General features: G+C 43.5%; 2 protein-coding genes across 4 annotated transcripts in view; one reads left to right on the top strand and one right to left on the bottom strand.

The window, feature by feature from the left end:
• Positions 1 to 22,764, bottom strand: part of tbc1d31 (TBC1 domain family, member 31) — a 1,102,325-nt gene that overhangs the window by 217,358 nt on the left and 862,203 nt on the right. The gene's annotated exons all lie outside the window — the stretch shown is intronic.
• jarid2a (jumonji, AT rich interactive domain 2a) overlaps positions 19,780 to 22,764 on the top strand; it is a 293,969-nt gene continuing 290,984 nt past the window's right edge. For 2 of the 3 annotated variants that reach the window (XM_051935491.1, XM_051935492.1), the window contains exon 1: positions 19,780 to 20,386. In XM_051935491.1, the coding sequence (XP_051791451.1) occupies positions 20,342 to 20,386 (45 nt within the window). In that variant the 5' untranslated portion in view covers positions 19,780 to 20,341. The remainder of the gene's footprint in view (positions 20,387 to 22,764) is intronic. The other variant, XM_051935493.1, reaches the window with a different exon arrangement.

The raw sequence follows: 22,764 nt of genomic DNA on the forward strand, positions 1-22,764 counted from the left end.
CTGGCCTTTCCCTTCAGCTCCTCTAACGCGTGCTGTGCAGCGGGCACAAAAGTAACTATTGGCAGTTCAGCCAGTTGTTCTATTGATGCCAAACAAAGGCCTCAGAGATGGCACTTTTGGCTGGGCACAGTGCCACTGATTGCTTCGAGCCGATCCCATTAGAGAAGGAGAACTTTGACTTGAGCGCTGCCCGGTTACACAGTGATAGCAGATCATTGTTTTTAAAAGGTATAAAGGCTGTTGTCGCTTTTATCTTCCCAACGCCTTTAGTGGTTGTTCCCAACAGCAATAAAACATTCTAGGATGTGCGCTTTGGAAAGACGACTTCCCCACTCGAGCATCGCATGCTGCTTTACAACCCCTGGCCCATTGTGTTTTATTGCTTTTTTGACATCTCTTTACAGCCTGAAGGGTGGGTAGGCAGCGGTAGACCCAAATATTTAAACAATCACCAGTGAGCCATGAACTTAGAGGTCAGGTCACGTACACAGTTTCCCCAAAGAGATTGCACTAGCATGCACTTGAAAATCTCTCTGCAGCTGCTGCTTTATTTGAAGTCGGGATTGGGTGGAGCAATGCGGGGGGTGGTTAGGGGGGCGTCGGTGAAGGCTGGTGGCCATGGTGAGAAGTGTCGGGGAGAAAGACGCCAGGGAGTGACATGTGTACTTAGCATGTCCCCTTCATCTGTAACAGCGTGTGTGTAAATGTTTGCAGTAAGGGTGGAAGGCCGCGCCTCAGGTTAGACCCCTCATTTGTAATAAGTGGGCTTGAAAAATTGATAGATTGGTGGATGGATGGGCCACTAGCGCCGTTACCAGGTGCTCGGTCTCCTCACCCAGCGTTATGCTGACAAGCCAGGGTTCCTCTCTTCCATGTTTCAGCCAGGGTTTCTCCTCTGGCTAGGGTTCCAATCTTTGTTTGATGTCGTTGCTGTTCAATTTTGATTCTTTTGTTTACATTAATGTTCCATGGTGTTTATTATTTGTATTCTTTGTTTTTTATATTGTCTATGGATCAATGCCATGGTTATGTCCCCAGTGTCTTGTTGGTGTTTCCCCAAGAGGCGAGACCACCTGCCGATCACCGCACTCCGGATCCTCTACTATAAATCTGCATGGTCTCCCACAGTTCCTGGCGGCTCATTGTGAATGAGTGGGTGAGTTCTTGTATGTTTCTGGGCCTTTTTGTACATTTCTGGATTTTTGACTTCATTTCTGGATTCTCTCTTGGGTCTGAGTTTACCTTGGATTGCCTTGCCATTTCATTTCAATTCCTCAGAGCGTCTCATGCTACTGAGTAGTTTGTTAACAATAAATCTTTTTATTTTTTATTAAGATCCTGCTTTTGCCCTGTCATCAAGCCGGGGTTTGGCGGTATATCTCCCTCTAGTGGGCATTTCTGAAGGTGCTTTTTGAAACCGTTTGGGAATTACGTGCCTTGGGACCTCTAGCTTATAACTCTCACCAGCTCATGTCTAAAGTGTTTTTATTTGTCGTCTTTGTTCACTTTTCATTAACGTTCATTGTTTTCAATTGTTTTAAACAATATTAATATCTTATCTATGGGGGGAATGGTGGCGCAGTGGTAGCGCTTCTGCCTTGCAGTTAGGTGACCTGGGTTCGCTTTCCGGGTCCTCCCAGTGTGAAGTTTGCATGTTCTCCCTGTGTCTGCGTGGGTTTCCTCCCACAGTCCAAAGACATGCAGGTTAGGTGCACTGGCGATCCTAAATTGTCACTAGTGTGTGGTGTGTGTGTGTGCCCTGTGGTGGGCTGGCACCCTGCCCGGGGTTTGTTTCCTGCCTTGCACCCTGTTTTGGCCGGGATTGGCTCCAGCAGACCCCCGTGACCCTGTGTTCGGATTCAGCGGATTGGAAAATGGATGTATGGATGGATGGATTAATATCTATTGTTACTATTTGCCTTGTCATGTATTTAATGTCATTTTTATTTTTTGTTTTTTTCAGTTTCTGTGTGTGAGAATACATTCTGTCAAGTTTCTTGTATTTTGTGGGTGGATTCCCTATCTTAGCTAAAGGACCGCCAACCCCAACCCTATAAATGTTGCTAGGACCTGAATGCACTTTGGTGTTTGGAGGAATTACATGAGTTGTTATCTATGTGATTGATGATTTTTATTTTTTTATATTTGATGTCTTGTGGCTCGGGTTTAAGGAATGCTACACCCAATAGTAGTAATGTGTAATGTGTTACCTACTCCCAAGTAGTTTGTAGTGATGGTCAAGACAAGTTGCTTATACAGGGTGGCCTAGAAGAAAGTGGGCTGCCTCCACCGAGACGACTCCCGTCTCATCTGCCACCGGAGAGCCGGCTGCGGTCGTATCGCCTGCCTTGTTTCCTTGCTGTCTGACCCCTGGAAACCACTTTTTTGGTGGCAGTGTACTGAAGTATTTAACAGTGCGTACTAGTACAGCCGAAATTAATGACATGCAGTATTCATTGTAAGAAAGAATTTTTTTTTTTGTTCTTTATTTCGCCTTATACAATGTCTTGTATTAGGAATTTGTTAGTTTTCGCATACCCCTTGGGGTCAGAACACAGGGTCAGCCATAGTACAGCACCCCTGGAGCAATTGAAGGTTAAGGACTTTGCTTAAGAGCCCAGCAGAGTACGATCTCTTTTGGCAGTGATGGGGATTCAAACCGGCAACCTTCGGGATACCAGCGCAGAACCTTAGCCTCAGAGCCACCACTCCGCCCTATTTGCAACAGTGGAAGCGTGCATGTGGACAGGTTCCATCAAAGAAACGAGGGTTTATGGCCATCCCGATCGCCTGACTTAACAGCGTGTGACTATTTCTTCTGGGGTCACTTAAAGGGCTGCGTGTATGAGACAAATCTGCAGACTGTAAATGGACTGAAGTTGAATGTTGAAAATGCAATACAGAGAATCGATCCCATGAACATGCTGACACGGGCACAGAGGACGCACAAGGAGATCACTTTCAGCATCTTCTGTGAATACCAAATGTGATCATTTTTCTCTTCACCACGTAATGCAGTCGTCTCGGTGGTGGTGGGCCACTTTATCATGGGCCACCCTGTATGATGTTTTCATGCAGAACCAAACAAAAAATTGTTTTATTTGAACCCAATGATAACCAGCGCTGTACAACAGCAAATGATAAAGAAACGTCCATAGAAAAAAGAAAAAAAATACTCACAACAACATTTATTTATATCGCACATTTTCATACAAAAGATGCAGCTCAAAATGCTTTACAGGATAAAGGAAGAGATAAAAAATAAAAATAAAAAACAAAATATAAAAATAAAATTAGGCAATACTAATTAAAATAGAATAAAAGTAAGGGTTAGCGTCGGGGCCACATAATCCACATGTCTGTTACAGAAATGCTGCTAGCTTTAAAACTTATTTGGGGCTTAGCCATCCCCGATCCCCCCCCCCCCCCACACCCCCGATGATGGCATTAGACCGACATTTATAGATAGATAGATAGATAGATAGATAGATAGATAGATAGATAGATAGATAGATAGATATTTATGTTAGATGGAAAAGCGGAGGGTGGGCGTCCCCCCATAAAGATATTGCACCGTTGTCCGTGCATGTCAGAACGTGGCACGGGATGAAGGGGTGGGCTGGGATCAGCTCTGGAGGATCAGGATTTGTTGCACATTATATGGGGTCTCGCCCCAAACCGTCCTCCATGTTCCGGCTTCTCTTTTACACTATCTTAAGCCAACCCCCCAACCCACCTTCCCAACTCCACCCAATCTGAATGCAATGCACAAAATTAAAATAAAGACCCGCCACTCGGACATCCACTCCCAGACTATTGAAGTGAATCTTCCTGGTCTTATTCCTCCGGATAACAGTAGACTAAGTTTTACAAGTGGGCAGACCTGTGTACTTTAGTGATACCCATGTGGTGACTGACTTGGTTAAGAAATGGTTAATCTAAACCAGAACGGAAAGTTTAGCTGATAGGAGGAGGAAAAGTCTGGGGCTGAAACAATAGAAGTGGTCTTCACATTCATAAAGATTTTGGAATTGTTCAATGATGAACTCCATGTCCCTGTGAATAAGGCTGAAAGCTCTGTGCCTGAGCAGCTCTTCAGTAGCCTACTGAGTAGGAGTGGACGCTCTCGCACTGTACTCATTAGTCAGCTGTCCTGACGCGTAACTAGATGAGTGTATCAAATGTAGGCGAACAAGGATGAGTGTGTGGTTGGTCAACGTTTGCATGACTTAGCAAATTAGCCAGCAATTGTACTTTAAGTTGCACTTTCCTTAGAACAAAGCTGGTGACACGCACAGCACTAATCTGACGATGAATCTGCTGGCTGCTTGTGACTGTTTCTAGTTTCTAGGGGCCTGCTGTCTTATGAATTACATTATCAACTACCAGGAAGCAGCAGAACAAGAGGCTGAGACAGACTTCAGCAAACCCATGAAAAATACGCTTTACATTTCTTTCTGTTGCTGTGACACCATCGTTCAGCAGTAGATCTACCATCAGATCAAAAAAAAAAAGAAAGTTAAGGGGCCTTTTCGTCAGATGCAACCCTGCTCGATGTAAAGATCAAGACTTCACATGCTGCTTATTGAAACAATCGAACAGAACAGACAAGTGTCTGCGCACAGATACCAGCAAGGGGGATACCCCCCTCATCTTCCTTGAAGGACCATGTGATGAATTCACCAAGGTGGAGTCCCTGCCCATCTCACTTGCCCCAAAATCTCCAAGGGGGAAATCACACCCAACGCTAGATGAAACGAACGAGTGTCTGTGTGGCGAGACCAAAAGTTGTTCCCATTTTTGCATGAAACATCCGGGTACTTACCAGTAGCAGACCTACATTTTTGGGGCCCTGGCGCTTTTCACTGTTACAGGGGCCCCTTCGTCCTGTCTGGGTAACCACTGTTATCTTCTTCAACCACAGTTTTTTTTATATTTAACCTGTATATACAGTGCATCCAGTAAGTATTCACAGCGCATCACTTTTTGCACATTTTGTTATGTTACAGCCTTATTCCAAAATGGATTAAATTCATTTTTTTCCTCAGAATTCTACACACAACACCCCATAATGACAACGTGAAAAAAGTTTACTTGAGGTTTTTGCAAATTTATTAAAAATAAAAAAACTAAGAAATCCCATGTCCATAAGTATTCACAGCCTTTGCTCAATACTTTGTCGATGCACCTTTGGCAGCAATTCCAGCCTGAAGTCTTGTTGAATATGATACCACAAGCTTGGCACACCTATCCTTGGCCAGTTTTGCCCATTCCTCTTTGCAGAACCTCTTAAGCTCCATCAGGTTGGATGGGAAGCATCGGTGCACAGCCATTTTAGGATCTCTCCAGAGATGTTCAATCGGATTCAAGTCTGGGCTCTGGCTGGGCCACTCAAGGACATTCACAGAGTTGTCCTGAAGCCATTCCTTTGATATCTTGGCTGTGTGCTTAGGGTCGTTGTCCTGCTGAAAGATGAACCGTCGCCCCAGTCTGAGGTCAAGAGCGCTGTGGAGCAGGTTTTCATCCAGGATGTCTCTGTACATTGCTGCAGTCATCTTTCCCTTTATATTGACTAGTCTCCCAGTCCCCACAGCATGATGCTGCCACCACCATGCTTCACTGTAGGGATGGTATTGGCCTGGTGATGAGCGGTGCCTGGTTTCCTCCAAACGTGACGCCTGGCATTCACACCAAAGAGTTCAATCTTTGTCTCATCAGACCAGAGAATTTTCTTTCTCATGGTGTGAGAGTCCTTCAGGTGCCTTTTGGCAAACTCCAGGTGGGCTGCCATGTGCCTTTCACTAAGGAGTGGCTTCCATCTGGCCACTCTACCATACAGGCCTGAATGGTGGATTGCTGCAGAGATGGTTGTCCTTCTGGAAGGTTCTCCTCTCTCCACAGAGGACCTCTGGAGCTCTGACAGAGTGACCATCGGGTTCTTGGTCACCTCCCTGACTAAGGCCCTTCTCCCCCGATCGCTCAGTTTAGATGGCCGGCCAGCTCTAGGAAGAGTCCTGGTGGTTTTGAACTTCTTCCACTTACGGATGATGGAGGCCACTGTGCTCATTGGGACCTTCAAAGCAGCAGAAATTTCTCTGTAACCTTCCCCAGATTTGTGCCTCAAGACAATCCTGTCTCTGAGGTCTACAGACAATTCCTTTGACTTCATGCTTGGTTTGTGCTCTGACATGAACTGTCAACTGTGGGACCTTCTATAGACAGGTGTGTGCCTTTCCAAATCAGGTCCAGTCAACTGAATTTACCACAGGTGGACTCCAATGAAGCTGCAGAAACATCTCAAGGATGATCAGGGGAAACAGGATGCACCTGAGCTCAATTTGGAGCTTCATGGCAAAGGCTGTGAATACTTATGTACATGTGCTTTCTCAGTTTTTTTATTTTTAATAAATTTGCAAAAACCTCAAGTAAACTTTTTTCACGTTGTCATTATGGGGTGTTGTGTGTAGAATTCTGAGGAAAAAAATGAATTTAATCCATTTTGAAAAAAAGGCTGTAACATAACAAAATGTGGAAAAAGTGATGCGCTGTGAATACTTTCTGGATGCACTGTATATATGGGATTTTAAAAACACCTCATACAGTAAACTCCCACATTGTGGACTAAAGTCACTTCTGGATTAGGGGCCCTGAAGTTTAGGCTCCATTAGTTTCATAGCACTTGTAGCACATTGGATTATTAAAAGTATATTTGATGTTATGCAGCTGTATTGATGACATCACCCAGGGCCCAGGGGTGGGTGGGATTGATCTTAATCCAGGTTTACAGTCATTGCACATTCTAATAAGGGGGCTCCCTGCCTGCTAATAATGGTAACCCCCAGATAGCCTTATGACTGCCAACTTAAGTCTCCCTGTCTATCCTCTGCTCTGATACAGTGGTTCTCCCAAGTGTTTTGGACTGAGGAACATTTTGTCAAAGTCAAAGATATGGTGGACCATATATGGCCAACAACCTCTCGTTATTGTAAATCTCCTGGTACTGCACCAAGACCACCCTTTCCAAAGGTTCTCAGGATGGTTGTTTTGATCCGCACTAGAGTGCAGTTGCCCTGTTCACGTCTATCTAATCAAAGCAGACGTTTGGGATATCACACCACAGTTCAACAAAACACAAAACGAAGTAGGTATGAAAATGCCTTAAGACTCCATTTCATAACAGTACCCCACAAAGATTTAAACGTGTGTAAAACTAAGGGGACTAAAAGATGATTGGCAAAACTAAGTAGCAAAAACAGACAGGTAAGGGTCAAAAACTGTGGAGACAAAAGTAAATTGACCACCCAAGGTTAAAGGGGGGATGCAAACAAGAGGCTGAAGCCAAAAGAGTAACAAACCTCTTTACTTGGAAAGCTACTGAGAAACGCAAATATGAATGTAAATAAATGTGTGTTTATATGTAACCGATGGTATGTCAGAAAAGTCATGTGACTACCCGACAGCATCATGTAAACACAAAAATAACAACATTACATTAAAAATGACACAGAGCACAAAGTAACATTACAAAACGTTCAGGAAAAGGACCAGGAGATGTGCAAAGTGAAAAAACTGGCCGAGGTCAAAAGCAAGTGTAAAAGTATGGAGCTTCTTAAGGAGGAAGTGATTGGAAAATGATTATTGATTGATAATGTAAAACTACGGTGCTTCCTAAGGAAGAAGCTGAAAGATATGATTATTGGTTTGATTGATAATGTAAAAGTATGTTGCTTCTTAAGGAGGAAGTGCAAAGAAATGATTATTGATTGATTGATTGACTGATAATGTAAAAGTACGGTGCTTCCTAAGGAAGAAGCTGAAAGAAATGATTATTGATTGATTGATTGATAATGTAAAAGTATGGTGCTTCTTAAGGAGGAAGTGGAAATAAATGATGATTGATTGATTGATTATGTAAAAGTACGGTGCTTCCTAAAGAAGAAGCTTTGATTGATTGATTGATTGATTATGTAAAAGTATGGTGCCTCTTAAGGAGGAAGTGGAAAGAAATGATTATTGATTTGTTAATCTATTATGTAAAAGTATGGTGCCTCTTAAGGAGGAAGTGGAAATGATTATTGATTGATCGATTGACTGATAATGTAAAAGTATGGTGCATCTTAAGGAGGAAGTGGAAATAAATGATGATTGATTGATTAATTGATTATGTAAAAGTACAGTGCTTCCTAAGGAGGAAGCAGAAAGAAATGATTATTGATTGGTTGATTGATTGTAAAACACCTTGTGATAGTTTTCACTATAAACTGATTATATTAAATTAAATCGGCTCCATTAAATTTGCAGGTGTTTTATGACTGGTCTCCCTGGAATATTGCAAAATAAAATTAAAATTGAGAGACTGATTAAGAGATGTTAAAGGAAGCTTCTCCCAGTGAAATCCTCTAGATGAAATAAAGATTGATGGCTTCAGTTTGTAAAGTGCTTTCTGTGACATTGCTGCCTAAAATGACTTTCAATGACTGATCGGCTTTGCATTTACGATTTTCAGTGCGGTCCTCTATGACTGATTAATTGGCTTTACGTTTGTGCTCACTTTGGACAGTGCATTATAAAAATGATTGTCTGGAAAATGACAGTCATTATTTGATTGACTTCATAAAGTGTTTTGTGATTGCACTTCCTTTGAAAGGAACTATATAAAATTGACTGTTTTTTTTTTGTTTTTTTTGTTTTTTTACATGTATCCGTATGTGGAATGCCAAGGATCGTACCCCAGCTGATTTTCAAAGCATTCCACCATGCTCAGTATATCCAGCTAAACAAAAGCAGATGACAGCAGATTAATCCATCACTGGTCTTTGGTGAATCTGGGGATTTGGATATTTTATACTAAGAATAAAATATAGTTGGGAGCAGCAATGAATGACGGCCAAACCTCCACAGATCAGCAGAACATCAGTCCATTCCCCTGAAGTACTTGTCAGCTTGAAGAGTTAAAGACTTGGACTGCATAAAATGAAACTGTGAACCTGGTAAGAATCTGAATGGCACTGTCTGAGTTTATTGAAAATGACAAAGAAATTTCAGTGAAACTAAAATAAACTAAATCTGTGCCGTTGCCTCAAATGTAAGGGTTTGCTCCAAAAAAAATTGGAAAGGATAAAGATTTCCCAGGATCCTAAATTAGATTAGCAAGTTTGATTATATTGTGCCACATGAAAGTTAAACAAGAAATAAAGCAGCACCCTGGGAGGTGTGTGATTCAGTAGGTACATTGGAAATTAGTATTTTAACTAACTGTATGCACACATTTGATTTAGGGTGGCAAGGCGGTAGAGTGGTACTGCCTCAAGTATTCTGAGATCTGGGTTCAATTCCTGCTCTGGCCACGGTGCAGAATGACCTTCAGGGTCCATCTGTGATAGTAGCTCTCCAGCAGGTCCAGGTTCTGTGAACAACAGCACAGAGGAAAAAACCCTGACACCTTTAGAGCAAATATCCACGCACTGAGCAAATTCTTAGGCCCACTCCACAAACACTGGGCAGAGCCTCTATTTGCTCTCAAAACAGCCTCAGTTCTTTATGTCATGGATTCCACGAGATGCTGGAAACCGTTGTTTGAGATTCTTGTCCATGGTGACGTAATTTCTGCAGGTTTGTCACCTGCACATTCGTGCTATGAATCTCTTGATCTACCACATCCCAAAGGTGTTGTATTGGATTGAGATCGGGTGACTGGGAAGAACAATGAACTCATTGACATGATCATCAAACCACTTTGAGCTGATTTTTGATTTGTGACATGCTGCATCATCATGGTGGATGTAGTCATAGAAGACGGGTCAGTTGTGGCCCTGAAGGATTGCACGTGGTCTGCAACAACACTCAGACAGGCCGTGGCATTCAAGCAATGATTGACTGGCATTAACGGGCCCAAAGTGTGCCAAACAAACATTCCCCACACCATTACACCACCAGCACCAGCCTGGACTGTTGTGACACAAGGCAGGTTGGGTGCATGGACTTAAGCTGTTGGCATCTAATTCTAACCCTGCCATCTGTGTACCTCAGCAGAAATCAAGACTCATCAGACCAGGCTACATTTTCTCTTCCAGTCTTCAGCTGCCTCAGCTTTCTGTTCTTGGCTGACAGGAATGGAACCTGAGGCGGTCTTCTGCTGTTGTAGGCCATCTGCCTGAAGGCTTGACGTGTTGTGCATTCTGGGATGATTTTCTGCACCCCACAGTAGCACTCGGTGGATACCTAAGTTACCGTAGCCTTTCTGCCAGCTTGAACCAGTCCGGCCATTCTCCTCTGACCCGTCTCATCGACAAGACGTTTCTGTCCACAGAATTGCCGCTCACTGGATGTTTTTTTTTTGTATTTTTGCACCATTTTGAGTACAGTCTAGAGCAGGGGTGTCCAGCTCCGATCCTGCAGGGCCGCAGTGGCTGCTGGTTATCCTTCCTGCCACTTTCTTCATCAGGGTCCAATTTCTGACTTCTTTTCCCTTCGTAATTGCTGTGTTTTTAAAGACTCTTTGCTCTGATTTCATTTTTTGTCCCCTTAAATGGCAGCTAAACAAAAATGACACATGACATGAGGCAGCCGTACCAGCTAACTGCGACTTGTTTATCTCCAAACCACTTTCTTAATTAGAAGACGATTCTTGTTGTTAATAATACCCATTGTTTACCTCCATGGCTTGCTGGTACTCATATTCTGCCACAACAGACGTTTCCAAAATGGTTTATTTTCTTTTTTCTAAGAGAGACCATCAAAATGTTTTATGGACCCGAGTAGGTCAACATTACTGAGACCGTCACCTCTCTTTATTGTCAGATATTGTATGGTGGACACATGTTAGCTAGTCATGTGTTGCCTTACTTTGTTTCTCATTATTGTTTGACTGCCAATTAACGAAAAAAGAAACAATTAAGGGGTCTGAGCCTTAAGGAGCAAGTCAGTTACAAGTAAGACAAAGGAAATCAATTAGCAGTAGAAACTGGTCACTAATTAAGAAAAGGGTTAGAATGAAAGCCTGCAGCCACTGCAGCCCTCCAGGATTGGAGTTGGACACCCCCTGCTCTAGAGACTTGTGTGTGAACATCCAGGAGATCAGTAGATACAGAAAAACTCAAACCAGCATGTCTGCTACCAACAATCATGTCACAGTCAAAATCACTGAGATCACAGTTTTCCCCATTCTGGTGTTTGATGTGAACATTAAGTGAAGTTCCTGACCTATACATTTTTACACGCCGAGACTTGTCTATTCAGGTAGTCAACTTCTAGCGCTGAGAACAAAGGCCCGTGCCGGTCTGGTTCGCTATTTATCTGACGAGGTAAGAAGGCGGTATCGTGGAAGCAGAGCTGGCGCTAAGCGGCTAGCGAGGAAGTGGCGATACAAGCCTTCGGTGATTTCTGTGATCCTGGGAAATGTGAACTCACTACCAAATAAGATGGATGAACTGGCCGCACTGGTAAAAAATGTCAGGACCTACAGAGAATGCAGTTTGTTGTGTTTTTGTGAAACGTGGCTAACAACTAACATCCCAGATGCTAACGTGGAGCTACCCGGGTTTAGCACAGTTAGGGCGGACAGAGACGCAAATAGCTGCAGAAAGGAGGAGGACTCGCTCTCTATGTGAACACACGGTGGTGCAACTCTGGACATGTAAACGTCAAAATCTCCACTTGCTGCAGGGACTTTGAACTGTTGGCCGTAAGTTTGTGTCCCTATTACTTGCCCAGAGAGTTTGGACACGTCATTATTGTTATTATTTACATCCCTCCTCGGGCGGACATGGAGATAGCGGGTGACATCATCCATTCTGCTGTTGCTAAACTACAAACGCAGCACCCTGAGGCGCTTGTGCTAATCTCTGGAGACTTTAACCATGTGCTGCTGGACAAAACATTACCTGCCTTCTTCCAGTATGTGGATTGTAACACCCGGGGAAATAGGACTATTGACTTACTGTATGCAAACGTTAAAGACGCATACCTTCAGCCTCACTACAAACCAAGAGTGAGGGAGCTACCTACAACCACACGCTCATTCAGGAAGTGGTCCCCTGAGACAGAGCAGGCTCTGAGAGACTGGAACTACGGCCTGGGATATCCTGCAGGGATCACATAGTGAGAACATTGAGGAGGTTGTTGACCGCACTACTGACTACATCAACTTCTGTATGGACATTGTAGTTCCAGTAAGAACAGTATGCTGCTATGCTAACAACAAGCCATAGATTACAAGTGACATCAAGGGCCTTTTGAACCAGAAGAAAAGGGCTTTTAAAGGTGGTGATCAGCATGAGCTCAAGTGTGTGCAGAAGGAACTCCGAGTCCAGCTCAGGGCGGTGAAGGAGCAGTACAGGAGAAAGCTGGAGCAGAAGTTGCAGAATAACAGCATGAAGGAAGTGTGGGTTGGGATGAAGATCATCACTGGCTGCAGCTCGAAGCGGGGTGTCACCATCGAGAGAGAAATGGAGTGAGCAAACCAGATGAACAACTTCTTTAACAGGTTTGACCACCCTAACCCACTCTCACCTCAGAGTACTGCACCCTCCACACATCCTTCTGATGATACCAGCATAGGAGAGAGTTCCCCACCCACTATTACAGCAGCCCAGGTAAGCAGAGAGCTGAGGAGACTTCATGCCAGCAAAGCAGTGGGTCCAGATGGAGTATCGCCACGACTGCTGAAGGCCTGTGCGCTGGAGCTGGGGAGTCCTCTACAGTGCATTTTCAACCGGAGCCTGGAACAAGGGAGAGTCCCAAGGCTTTGGAAAACATCTTGTATCACCCCAGTCCCAAAGGTATCATGTCCTAGTGAGCTGAACGACCTCCGGCCTGTCGCTCTGATGTCACATGTGATGAAGACCATGGAGCGGCTGCTGCTTCACCACCTGAGGCCAGAGGTCCGCCACGCCCTCGACCCTCTGCAGTTTGCATACCAGGAGAAGGTGGGAGCAGAGGATGCCATCATCTATATGTTACACCAATCCCTCTCCCACTTGGACAGAGGCAATGGTGCTGTAAGAATTATGTTTCTGGACTTCTCTAGCGCCTTCAACACCATCCAACCTCTGCTCCTTAGGGACAAGCTGACAGAGATGGGAGTAGATTCATACCTGGTGGCATGGATCGTGGACTATCTTACAGACAGACCTCAGTATGTGCATCTCGGGAACTGCAAGTCTGACATTGTGGTCAGCAGCACAGGAGAGCCACAGGGGACTGTACTTTCTCCGGTCCTGTTCAGCCTATATACATCAGACTTCCAATACAACTCGGAGTCCTGCCATGTGCAAAAGTTTGCTGACGACACTGCTATCGTGGGCTGCATCAGGAGTGGGCAGGAGGAGGAGTATAGGAACCTAATCAAGGACTTTGTTAAATGGTGTGACTCAAACCACCTACACCTGAACACCAGCAAAACCAAGGAGCTGGTGGTGGATTTTAGGAGGACCAGGCCCCTCATGGACCCCGTGATCATCAGAGGTGACTGTGTGCAGACCTATAAATACCTGGGAGTTCAGCTGGATGATAGACTGGACTGGATGGCCAATACTGATGATCTGTGCAAGAGAGGACAGAGCTGACTATACTTCCTTAGAAGGCTGGTGTCATTCAACATCTGCAATAAGATGCCTCAGATGTTTTATCAGACGGTTGTGGCGAGCGCCCTCTTCTACGCAGTGGTGTGCTGCGGAGGCAGCATAAAGAAGAGGGACACCTCACGCCTGGACAAACTGGTGAGGAAGGCAGGCTCTATTGTAGAAAAGAGCTGGACAGTTTGACATCTGTGGCAGAGCGACGGGCGCTGAGCAGACTCCTGTCAATCATGGAGAATCCAGTGCATCCACTGAACAGGATCATCTCCAGACAGAGGAGCAGCTTCAGCGACAGACTGCTGTCACCGTCCTGCTCCACTGACAGACTGAGGAGATCGTTCCTCCCCCACACTATGAGACTCTTTAGTTCCACCCGGGGGGGTAAACGTTAACATTATACAAAGTTATTGTCTGTTATACCTGCACTGTTATCACTCTTTAATTAATATTGTTTTTATCAGTATGCTGCTGCTGGTGTATGTGAATTTCCCCTTGGGATTAATAAAGTTATTCTATCTATCTATCTATCTATCTATCTATCTATCTATCTCTATCTATCGTGCTATTGCCATCTATTTGGCTGATTAGGTAACCGTACGGATGAGCAGGTGCACAGGTGTTCCTAACAACTGGCTCAGTGAGTGTGTATTGTGTAGAATTGTATATACATTTATGGCATGCTACAATATTCATACTTTCTCTGTGTGTCTTTTATGGTATTGTATGATTGACAACTTTTCTGAGAAGACATACAAGTGACAATTTCATTTTGCTAAGGACACCCTACAATCAACTTGTACCCGAAATAGGGAATATATCAGGTAAAATGATTTATGCTTTCTGTTGAATAAAATGAACTTCTGTATTGTAGTACATTCTCTTTTAGCAAAGGCACTGGAGAATGGCAACGTGTTGCATGTTGGGGGGGGACATGAAAATAAGAATCTCATTGTATTCTGTACACATTCACCCATGGATCATTTCATTACTAGTTCTTGCTTGGTGGAAAAGCAACATTAGAAATCCATTATGAACTCGCTTTCAGGTTTCATTGTGTAACGATTATCATTTACGCATGTTTGGTACCAATCAGTGCTTCATACAACTTTCCAGCTTATTAGTTTTATTGTGTTCATAAGAATTTCTGATGAACACTTCGGAATCGCTTCAGATTTTTTTTTTTACCAGCGTCTCCTGACTCACCAGAACAAGAAAACCCCCACATGCGATATACCATTCAACACATCTTATTGTCTAGTCATGCAAGTTATAGTTTTTTTGGAATTCCCTCTTAATTGTCCCCCTCTAGAACTGAAAACCCCCCATTTTAGGCCATTTTGGACCATATTTTGCATAGAAAATGACACCCTAATGGTAAAAAGTAAGGAATCTAGACCAGAATGCTGCGGCTGTGCTTCTATCGGTCAAACGCAAACATAATCACATCACACCAATTAGCTTCTCTTCACTGGCTTTCCTGTCTGCTTCAGGAGTGCGTTTAAAATGTTTTTATTTGTTTTCCAGTCTATGAATGGTTTAGCCCCCTCTTATCTTACTGACCTCTTATGCCCATACTCTTCCTCGCGATCACTTAGGTCCTCTGACCAGAAGTTGCCAGTAGTGCCAAGGTCTAGACCAGAGCTCAGAGGGGGCCGAGTCTTTGCTAAAGTTGCCTCTTAGCTTTTTTAGTCTTTCATATACGGCCTGCACCAACTTTGGTCACCTTTAACTCCAGACTGAAAACCTCCCTTTATTCCATCCATCCATCCATCCATTTTCCAACCCGCTGAATCCGAACACAGGGTCACGGGGGTCTGCTGGAGCCAATCCCAGCCAACACAGGGCACAAGGCAGGGAACCAATCCTGGGCAGGGTGCCAACCCACCGCAGGACACATCCCTTTATTCCTTAGCCTTTTAAACTTGCTGTTTTTTTTTTATTGATTTACAGTAATCCTCTAGCTACTTCGCAGTTCACTTTTCGCAGATTCACGGATTTTATATGTAAGCATATCTAAATATATAACGCGGATTTTTCGCTGCTTCGCGGGTTTCTGCGGACAATGGGTCTTTTTACTTCTGGTACTTGCTTCCTCAGTTGGTTTGCCCAATTGATTTCATACAAGAGATGCAATTGGCGGATGGCTGAGAAGCTACCCAATCAGAGCACGCAGTTAAGTTCCTGTGTGCTGCTGATTGGCTCAGCGACGGAGTGCTGCATTAACCAGGAAGTCTCATCTCACTCATTCAGCATTAACGTGCTACTGCTTCAGGGGCCGTGTCCAAGCGCCAACAGAAGATGCAAATGATTGCAGAAAAGGTAAAAGTTTTGGATATGTTGAAGGAAGGGAACAGCTACACCGCTGCAGGACACCATTACAGCATCAATGAGTCCACGATCCTTTTTATTTAAAAAGGAGGAAAAGCATATAAGATCTACGGCCGCAGTGTCCTTTAACCAGGGCGCAAAACGAGTTGCAAGTGGACGTGATAAGGCAGTAGTCTGGATGGAATCTGCTTTAGGAATCTTTGCAACAAGGTCGATGACGTCATGACCACCTACAAGCTGCTAAGTGTACTTCGCTATACAGTAAGTGTAAACTTATCTACTGATTTCATATTGCTTAGCAGTTGTCCCTGTTATTAATAGAGTAAAGGGTGGCTTGTAAACAATACAGGGAGGGTTTAAAAACGTCCAAATACACGTTAAATAATTAAATAAATACGGTGTCCCTACTTCGCGGAAATTCAGTTATCGCGGTCGGCCTTGGAACCTATCTCCCGCGATAAGTGAGGGATTACTGTATATATTTGTTGGTGTATTTATGGAAGCCGTACAACACTTTGGTCAACTGCTATTGCTTACAATGTGCTCTGTGAATAAGATAGATAGATAGATAGATACTTTATTAATCCCAAGGGGAAATTCACAGGATATTTACCTTGACTTGACCAATTGGTGTCTTCAGCAAACCTGATCAGAAGGACTTGAAGTTGTCCATGCCACGACTGACCCTTGGGGTTAACTCCCTAAATGGGATACAAAAGGTCAAATTCACCCCTTTTCTCAAAAATGGGGATTGATAACACAGATACGTGGAGTGTCATTTTATGGTATTTTGAGGTTGCTGATCACAAATGTGATAATAATAATTTGATATTTGATTCTTCATCAATGGTCCAAACCATCTGAAATGACAAATTTCAGACATAAGCATGCAGGTTATTATTTTAGACTATTTCAGTGGTCAATGATTATGAATATGATGTTATTTTTGATTTTGATCCATAGGGACCTAGAGGGTAAAAAAATGAAAAATTTCTATAAAAATTGAAAATATACATCCTTTAAAAATTTAAATCGAAGCACACATTTTAGTATATGTTTATTATGTGCGTATACCTCATGAAATAAAAAATCATTACATTTCTTAGGAATACCCCAATTATGGCGGCTTACACTAATTCAAACATTTTTTCTCTTAACTTTATAATAGTACGGTACTTTGGCATTTTTAAAACCATGCCCTTTAAAGGATGAGTTCAGTATTTTTCATGTCAAAGTTATTTCTTCCCAAACATGCTATATATGGATTTGCCAAGCGAAAATGTGTTCCAAAGTTTTTCTATAAATTAAAAAAAATATATAACTTGTCCGCACAGGCGCTTTACATTGAAGTTTATGGGGCACAAGGGAAAGCTTAAAAACTTACCAAATACAGTGGAACCTCGGGTCACGAACGTCTCGGAACACGTACAAATCAGGTTACGACCAAAAAGTTTGCCAGACTTTTGCATCTGTTCACGACCACACACTCGGGTGACAAACAAGCCAGTTTCCCTTCCGGTTCGTACGCGCTGATGATTTCCGCACGTGTTCAGTCTCTCCCTGTGCATTCGATGTGAACTCTTTGTGCTCTATTTTGTTTCCCTTCCGGTTCGTACGCGCCAATGATTTACGCACGTGTTCAGTCTCTCCCTGTACAGTAAATTGTTCTTGGTCAGACGTGTATTGCGCAGAGGGACTTTACCTCAAAACTGTAATCTCCTGTCCGCCCAGCTTCCTGCTCACTTCCTTCATGCCAGAACTCGACTCATGCAAGGTTAGTTTTCTTGGTTGTTTATGGTTAGTTTTTGTATAAATTAAGGATTTTTCAAATGTGCTTAAAACTCATTAAAAAAAAGTGTTTACAGCGAGCGGTTTGTAAGGCTATTAGCGTGAACTCGTGCAATGTTAGTTTTCTCTGTTCAAGGTTTTCTCAGTGTTATTCAATGTTTTTACATTTAGTTTACTATTACACTGTGCATTCTGTGGTATAATTAACTATCTTTGTGCTTAAAAATCTTTAAAAAATATATATTTACATACAGTTTGTACAGTCTGGAACGGATTAATTGTATTTACATACAATCCTATGGGGGAAATTACTTTGGGTCACGACCAAATCGGGTTGCGACCAGAGTTCTGGAACAAATTATGGTCGTGACCCGAGGTTCCACTGGTACGTCATTTTTGCAAGCTTAAACAGTTGTTGAGTGTTGATCCTCGCCTTGTGATTTCACACACATTGTAAAATTATGATCCATGCCATTTTTGAACAAAAATAATAAAAGCACACCAATATGATGAGATTCAGCCATTTTAAAAGCCATGCGCAATAGCTCAGCACTTAGTATTCCTGCTCAATAAACTTTCACGCTGGGGTTTCCTCCCAACAGACCAAATCATATTAAACTTGTCCTGCCATGTGGTTGGTTTTGTTTTGATTTACTTCCCTATTTACGTGAGAACTCGCACAACTGAATAGAAAATGTATCCTTACCATGAGAAAAAAAAAAGTGCCAGGAATATGCAATAAAAATCTCTTTTGTTGTCACAAACATGTGTCAGAAACACAAGTGGTTAGCTTTTCATTTTATGCTGGTGCCCATTGTCTCCTTTGCATAGCGCCAGTGTGGCCAAGATATATGCCGCTCGCGTTGTGAGGGGGGGGGGGGAGGAGGGAGGCTGAACGTACACTAAGGTAAGGTGACCAGAATTTTTTGGGCCAATCCGGGGACATGGGGGGGGGGGGCTAGTGGAGCGTAGACTACTAAACACTACAGAGTACAAAGCGAAAGCTTATCACGTGATTTCTCGGATGCGGTAAAGCATATCCTCCGTCAAAATACCGCGCACGCGCGCCGAGTTCAAATTATCGTGGTGATGAGATACATTCAAAAAAGTGAACCAGCTAAAACCGGGGACAATATCTTAAACCGGGGACAAAATGGGGACATGTTTCTGAGTGGGGACAGTTGTCCAAAAAAGGGGACTGTCCCCAGAAAACAGGGACGGATGGTCACCTTAACTAAGGAGATGCGGACGGATCAGCTGCTGCTGCCTTGCTGCCTGTTCTACTTGTCACGCTGTGCGTCGATCACTGAAAAGCCTGTACAGCAGCTGTCCTTTTGTCTCACTTTCTTGCCTCGTGGGACGTGTCTTCCAGAAATTGTTTGTAAGTATGGCGTGACGTGTAAGTAGTCTTGCGGGACTTCAAAGTATCTCTCAGAGATGATCACATCTCAACCCAAGATTTTTTTATATAATTGTGACTTTACACATCATGCTAAGAATCATAGTTCGCTTGCAGGAGCGATTTATTCACGCTAATCCGAGTCTGAGGCTGCGGGTCTAGGGGAGGGGGAAGCGTGACGTCAGGAGTAGGGAGCCAGACAGGTCCCTCCTCACTGTCCTGTTTCACTACTACGCGGACGTAGATGCGGGGTACGGCTAGTGTGTATATATAAATAAACGAGTGTGTGTGAAACAGTACCTTCCAAAGAGGTAACCGTCCAAATAATCAGATTGAGAGTCAGACCTATGAAAAAAAATGTATATATACACACATACATATATATAATTTTAACTTGAGAACCCCATGCAAATGTACATACCGTATTTAATGCTTGTGAAGAAATAATTTTGACTTAACAAAATACCGAACTTATCCTTCAGTTACCGCGAGCATATTGTTCGTTTTTTAATCGTTTTTCATCTTTGACGCCGCCCCCTAAAGCTGTCATCCTTTTAAAGTCACAGCCGACAAATTCTACGTTTTGACACAACGTGTAGATTTGTCCTCGGTCCCTATGTCTGTCGTCCTTTTAAAGTTACCGCTGGGCCCGTCCTCGGCTCCTATTGGCCGGGACCCTGGAAGAAAGAGCTTCGCTGTGTGCAGATTCCCTAGTGTTGCTGGAGTGCATTCATCTCGTCTGCAAGCTCCAGCGAAAACGTGACTACCAGCTTTTTATTTATTTCGCTACCTTTTAACACGTTTCCGGAACAAAATGTAACTTCCAAAGGCGCCCAACAGCCTTCCGACTAACCTTCTGTTGTTTTTAAAGGAGAAGCGATAGTGAATGGCGTCTTTTTGGCTACAAAGGGAAGATACTGCAAATGGTTATACGTGCATTCTGCCGATGTGATGTTTTTTTTGTTTGATTAGTTTTTTTCTCCTGCAGTCGTGGATTTCTAACTTGGGGATTTACTACAAAGCGGCGGTCCGGCCCGTGTTATTGAAAACAAAACACAAGCGAGGAAAAAGGGAATTTAAAAGGAAAAAATAAGGAGGGATTTAAAAAAAGGAGAGAGGGAGCGAGCGAGCGCAAGAGAGAGAGAATACTCCTTCGGGCAAAGCCAGGATTTCAGGATTTCCAGCGTCTCTCCTTTTAAAGAAGAATTCATGTGGCCAGTCTTTTAGCAAACACGATTCGGATGCCATAATGAGCAAGGAAAGACCCAAGAGAAATATCATTCAAAAGAAATTAGTAAGTAAGCCGTTCGCCCGATGGTATGTTCTAGACGTTATTGTAGCGAGGTCACGGCAACTTTGCCTTGGCAATGGAAGCGCTTTGCAACTTTCGCCTTTCCGACGGAATCGGTTCTCCCGGGTTCACTGTGTCTGCTTGTTTAAGTTGTTGTACTCTGCTGCTTTTTTCCGCCTTTATCTTTATTTTTTCTTTTAGACACTCGAACGTTATTGCACGTACGTGTGTTTAGACAGCACCACATCAAACATTTTTCTCGACGAGAGTCCCCGTGCGCCCCACTTTTTCTCCTGTCGGAATTGGCGTCGTGACGGCGCGTCACGCTCGCTGCGCTGCGCTGGGAGGTCAAGTCTGTCCACCTTCCTGCCCTCTTAAATTTTGCGGCCTATTTATTTATTTATAAATGTCCCCTCTTATTGCTGATCGGGGGCTTTGTGTGTTCACCATGATGGTTGTGTTTGTCAAGGGGGTGTGTGTGTTTGGGGGGGGGGGTATTATTTAATTCTGTTGTCATATCTTGCTTGAGAGACAGACCCCAGATCGATTAATCGCACTTTCTCCTCAGAAGTCTCGGTCGATTCATCACGTTTTCATTATTGACGGTGAGGTGGAATGCCACTCGAGCTAGCGCAAAAAGGAGAGAACGGGAGGGGTGTCGCCAATTTTAGAGTGACAATGGCTACCAGTAAAGACGATCCAAGTGAATTATTGTGGGTTATCCATGTTAGTTTTTACGTTGGTCGGATAGCCTGCACCCCACTGAAGTGTATTTTTTTTTTTTTGGCGTGTGTGTGTTTGGGCGATGTGACCTCTGTCTGCTTCAGGTGACATTTGTCTATGTAGACGTGGAGAATTGAGGGTGGTGATGGTGGCATGTACTGAATTTTCACTGGGGTACCCGCGAAGGGTAAATGGGAGGTAATGCAATCGGCAGCAGGGGGCTCGCCTAGGCGATTGGAGGCAGTTTCCAGTCGCATTGCGGAGTTTCGCCTTGCTGAGCCGCCAGCACGGCAAGCGACCATTTTCTCTCCTGCGGAGCGGAGAAAGGTCTCGCGCAGACGGTGACAGCAAGCTGTCGCCGAACAGGAATTGGGGGTCGTGGGTGCATGACAGAGCACCTCATTGTGCATATATTACTATTATTTTACCTTTTTTATAGTTATTCAGAACATATGCTTTTGTGTATGTGCAGTGCCTTCATGCTTTGCTTATTTCCGCAAGCGTGCTTATTTATTTATTTAGATCTTTAACCCCGTTGTTGCCGCTTCCTTTTCTAATCGTGAGACACGGAAGCGACTGGGCTCAACAGATCTGTTTTGGGCAGTCTCGGGTCTGTCTCTGCGCTATTGTCGTCTGGCTGGTCAGTTCTGCGAGCAAAGTAACGTGAAGTCTTCTTTATCCTTCTGCGACTCTTTAAATTCCTCGTTGGCGCAGCTCGGCTAACCCCCCCTCCCTTCCCTTCTCTTCCCTTCCTCTCTCCTTTTTTGTTAGCAGGCTTCTTAAAGCAACAGGTTCATTTTAAACAATAGTGGCACTTCTGGGAGAGGCCAGCTGCTAGGTTCCGTGACGTCACGCGCGGGGTGGGGAGGGGGGGGCCTTTGCGACTGTTTGGAAATCACCCCATTTAGCCTCATTCCACTTTGCCTCAGTTGGAATTGGGTCATTGTTAAACTTTTGCCTTTTCTAGGTTACTAGTAACCATATCCTTAGCCAAAAGAGAATTTCTGCATTTTCAACTATCCAGCTAGTAGTGACTGTATTGACTGTTTCCCATTTTAATGTGACTTGTAGGTTATGTTTTTAAGTGGGTTAGAAAATGGATGGATGGATAGATGAGCTGTGTTTTCTGTCACTATCTTCTCCTTATGGTTAGAAGCCTCCCATTCTGTCATTATATTATTACTTGGCTGACACCATTATCCGTGACTTGGATTTTACATCCTGGCCTTACAGCATTTGAGATAGAGTTGGTTACATTTTGTATTTGTCACATTCTGTTAAATTCACACAGTACAATATGCTATGAAATGCTTAGTTGATAAACTCTAAAACTGTACATTAAAGAATATAAAATGACAGCAAAACAAGAATCAATAAGCATATCTTTACAAATTCAATAGAAATGACTGTGTTAAATGAATGCATAGTATGCATTACAAACAAATAACCACTTACAAGAGAATTGGCAATAGAGCATCATGTAGTTGTAGACCTTTTCCTCAGTCAAGATTTTGACAGAAACTCCTCCAGTCTCTCTAAACTTGTCTTCAGCCAGTGGTAGAGTTTTCCTTGCAGCAATGAGAAGAGGCTGTTGTTGGGATGGCTGGTGTCCCTCATAAATTTCTTTGGCCTGGTCCGAATTGCTCGGTATACATGTA

The sequence above is a fragment of the Erpetoichthys calabaricus genome, chromosome 13, assembly GCF_900747795.2.
Source record: "Erpetoichthys calabaricus chromosome 13, fErpCal1.3, whole genome shotgun sequence".
Classification (NCBI taxonomy): Eukaryota; Metazoa; Chordata; class Cladistia; order Polypteriformes; family Polypteridae; genus Erpetoichthys; species Erpetoichthys calabaricus.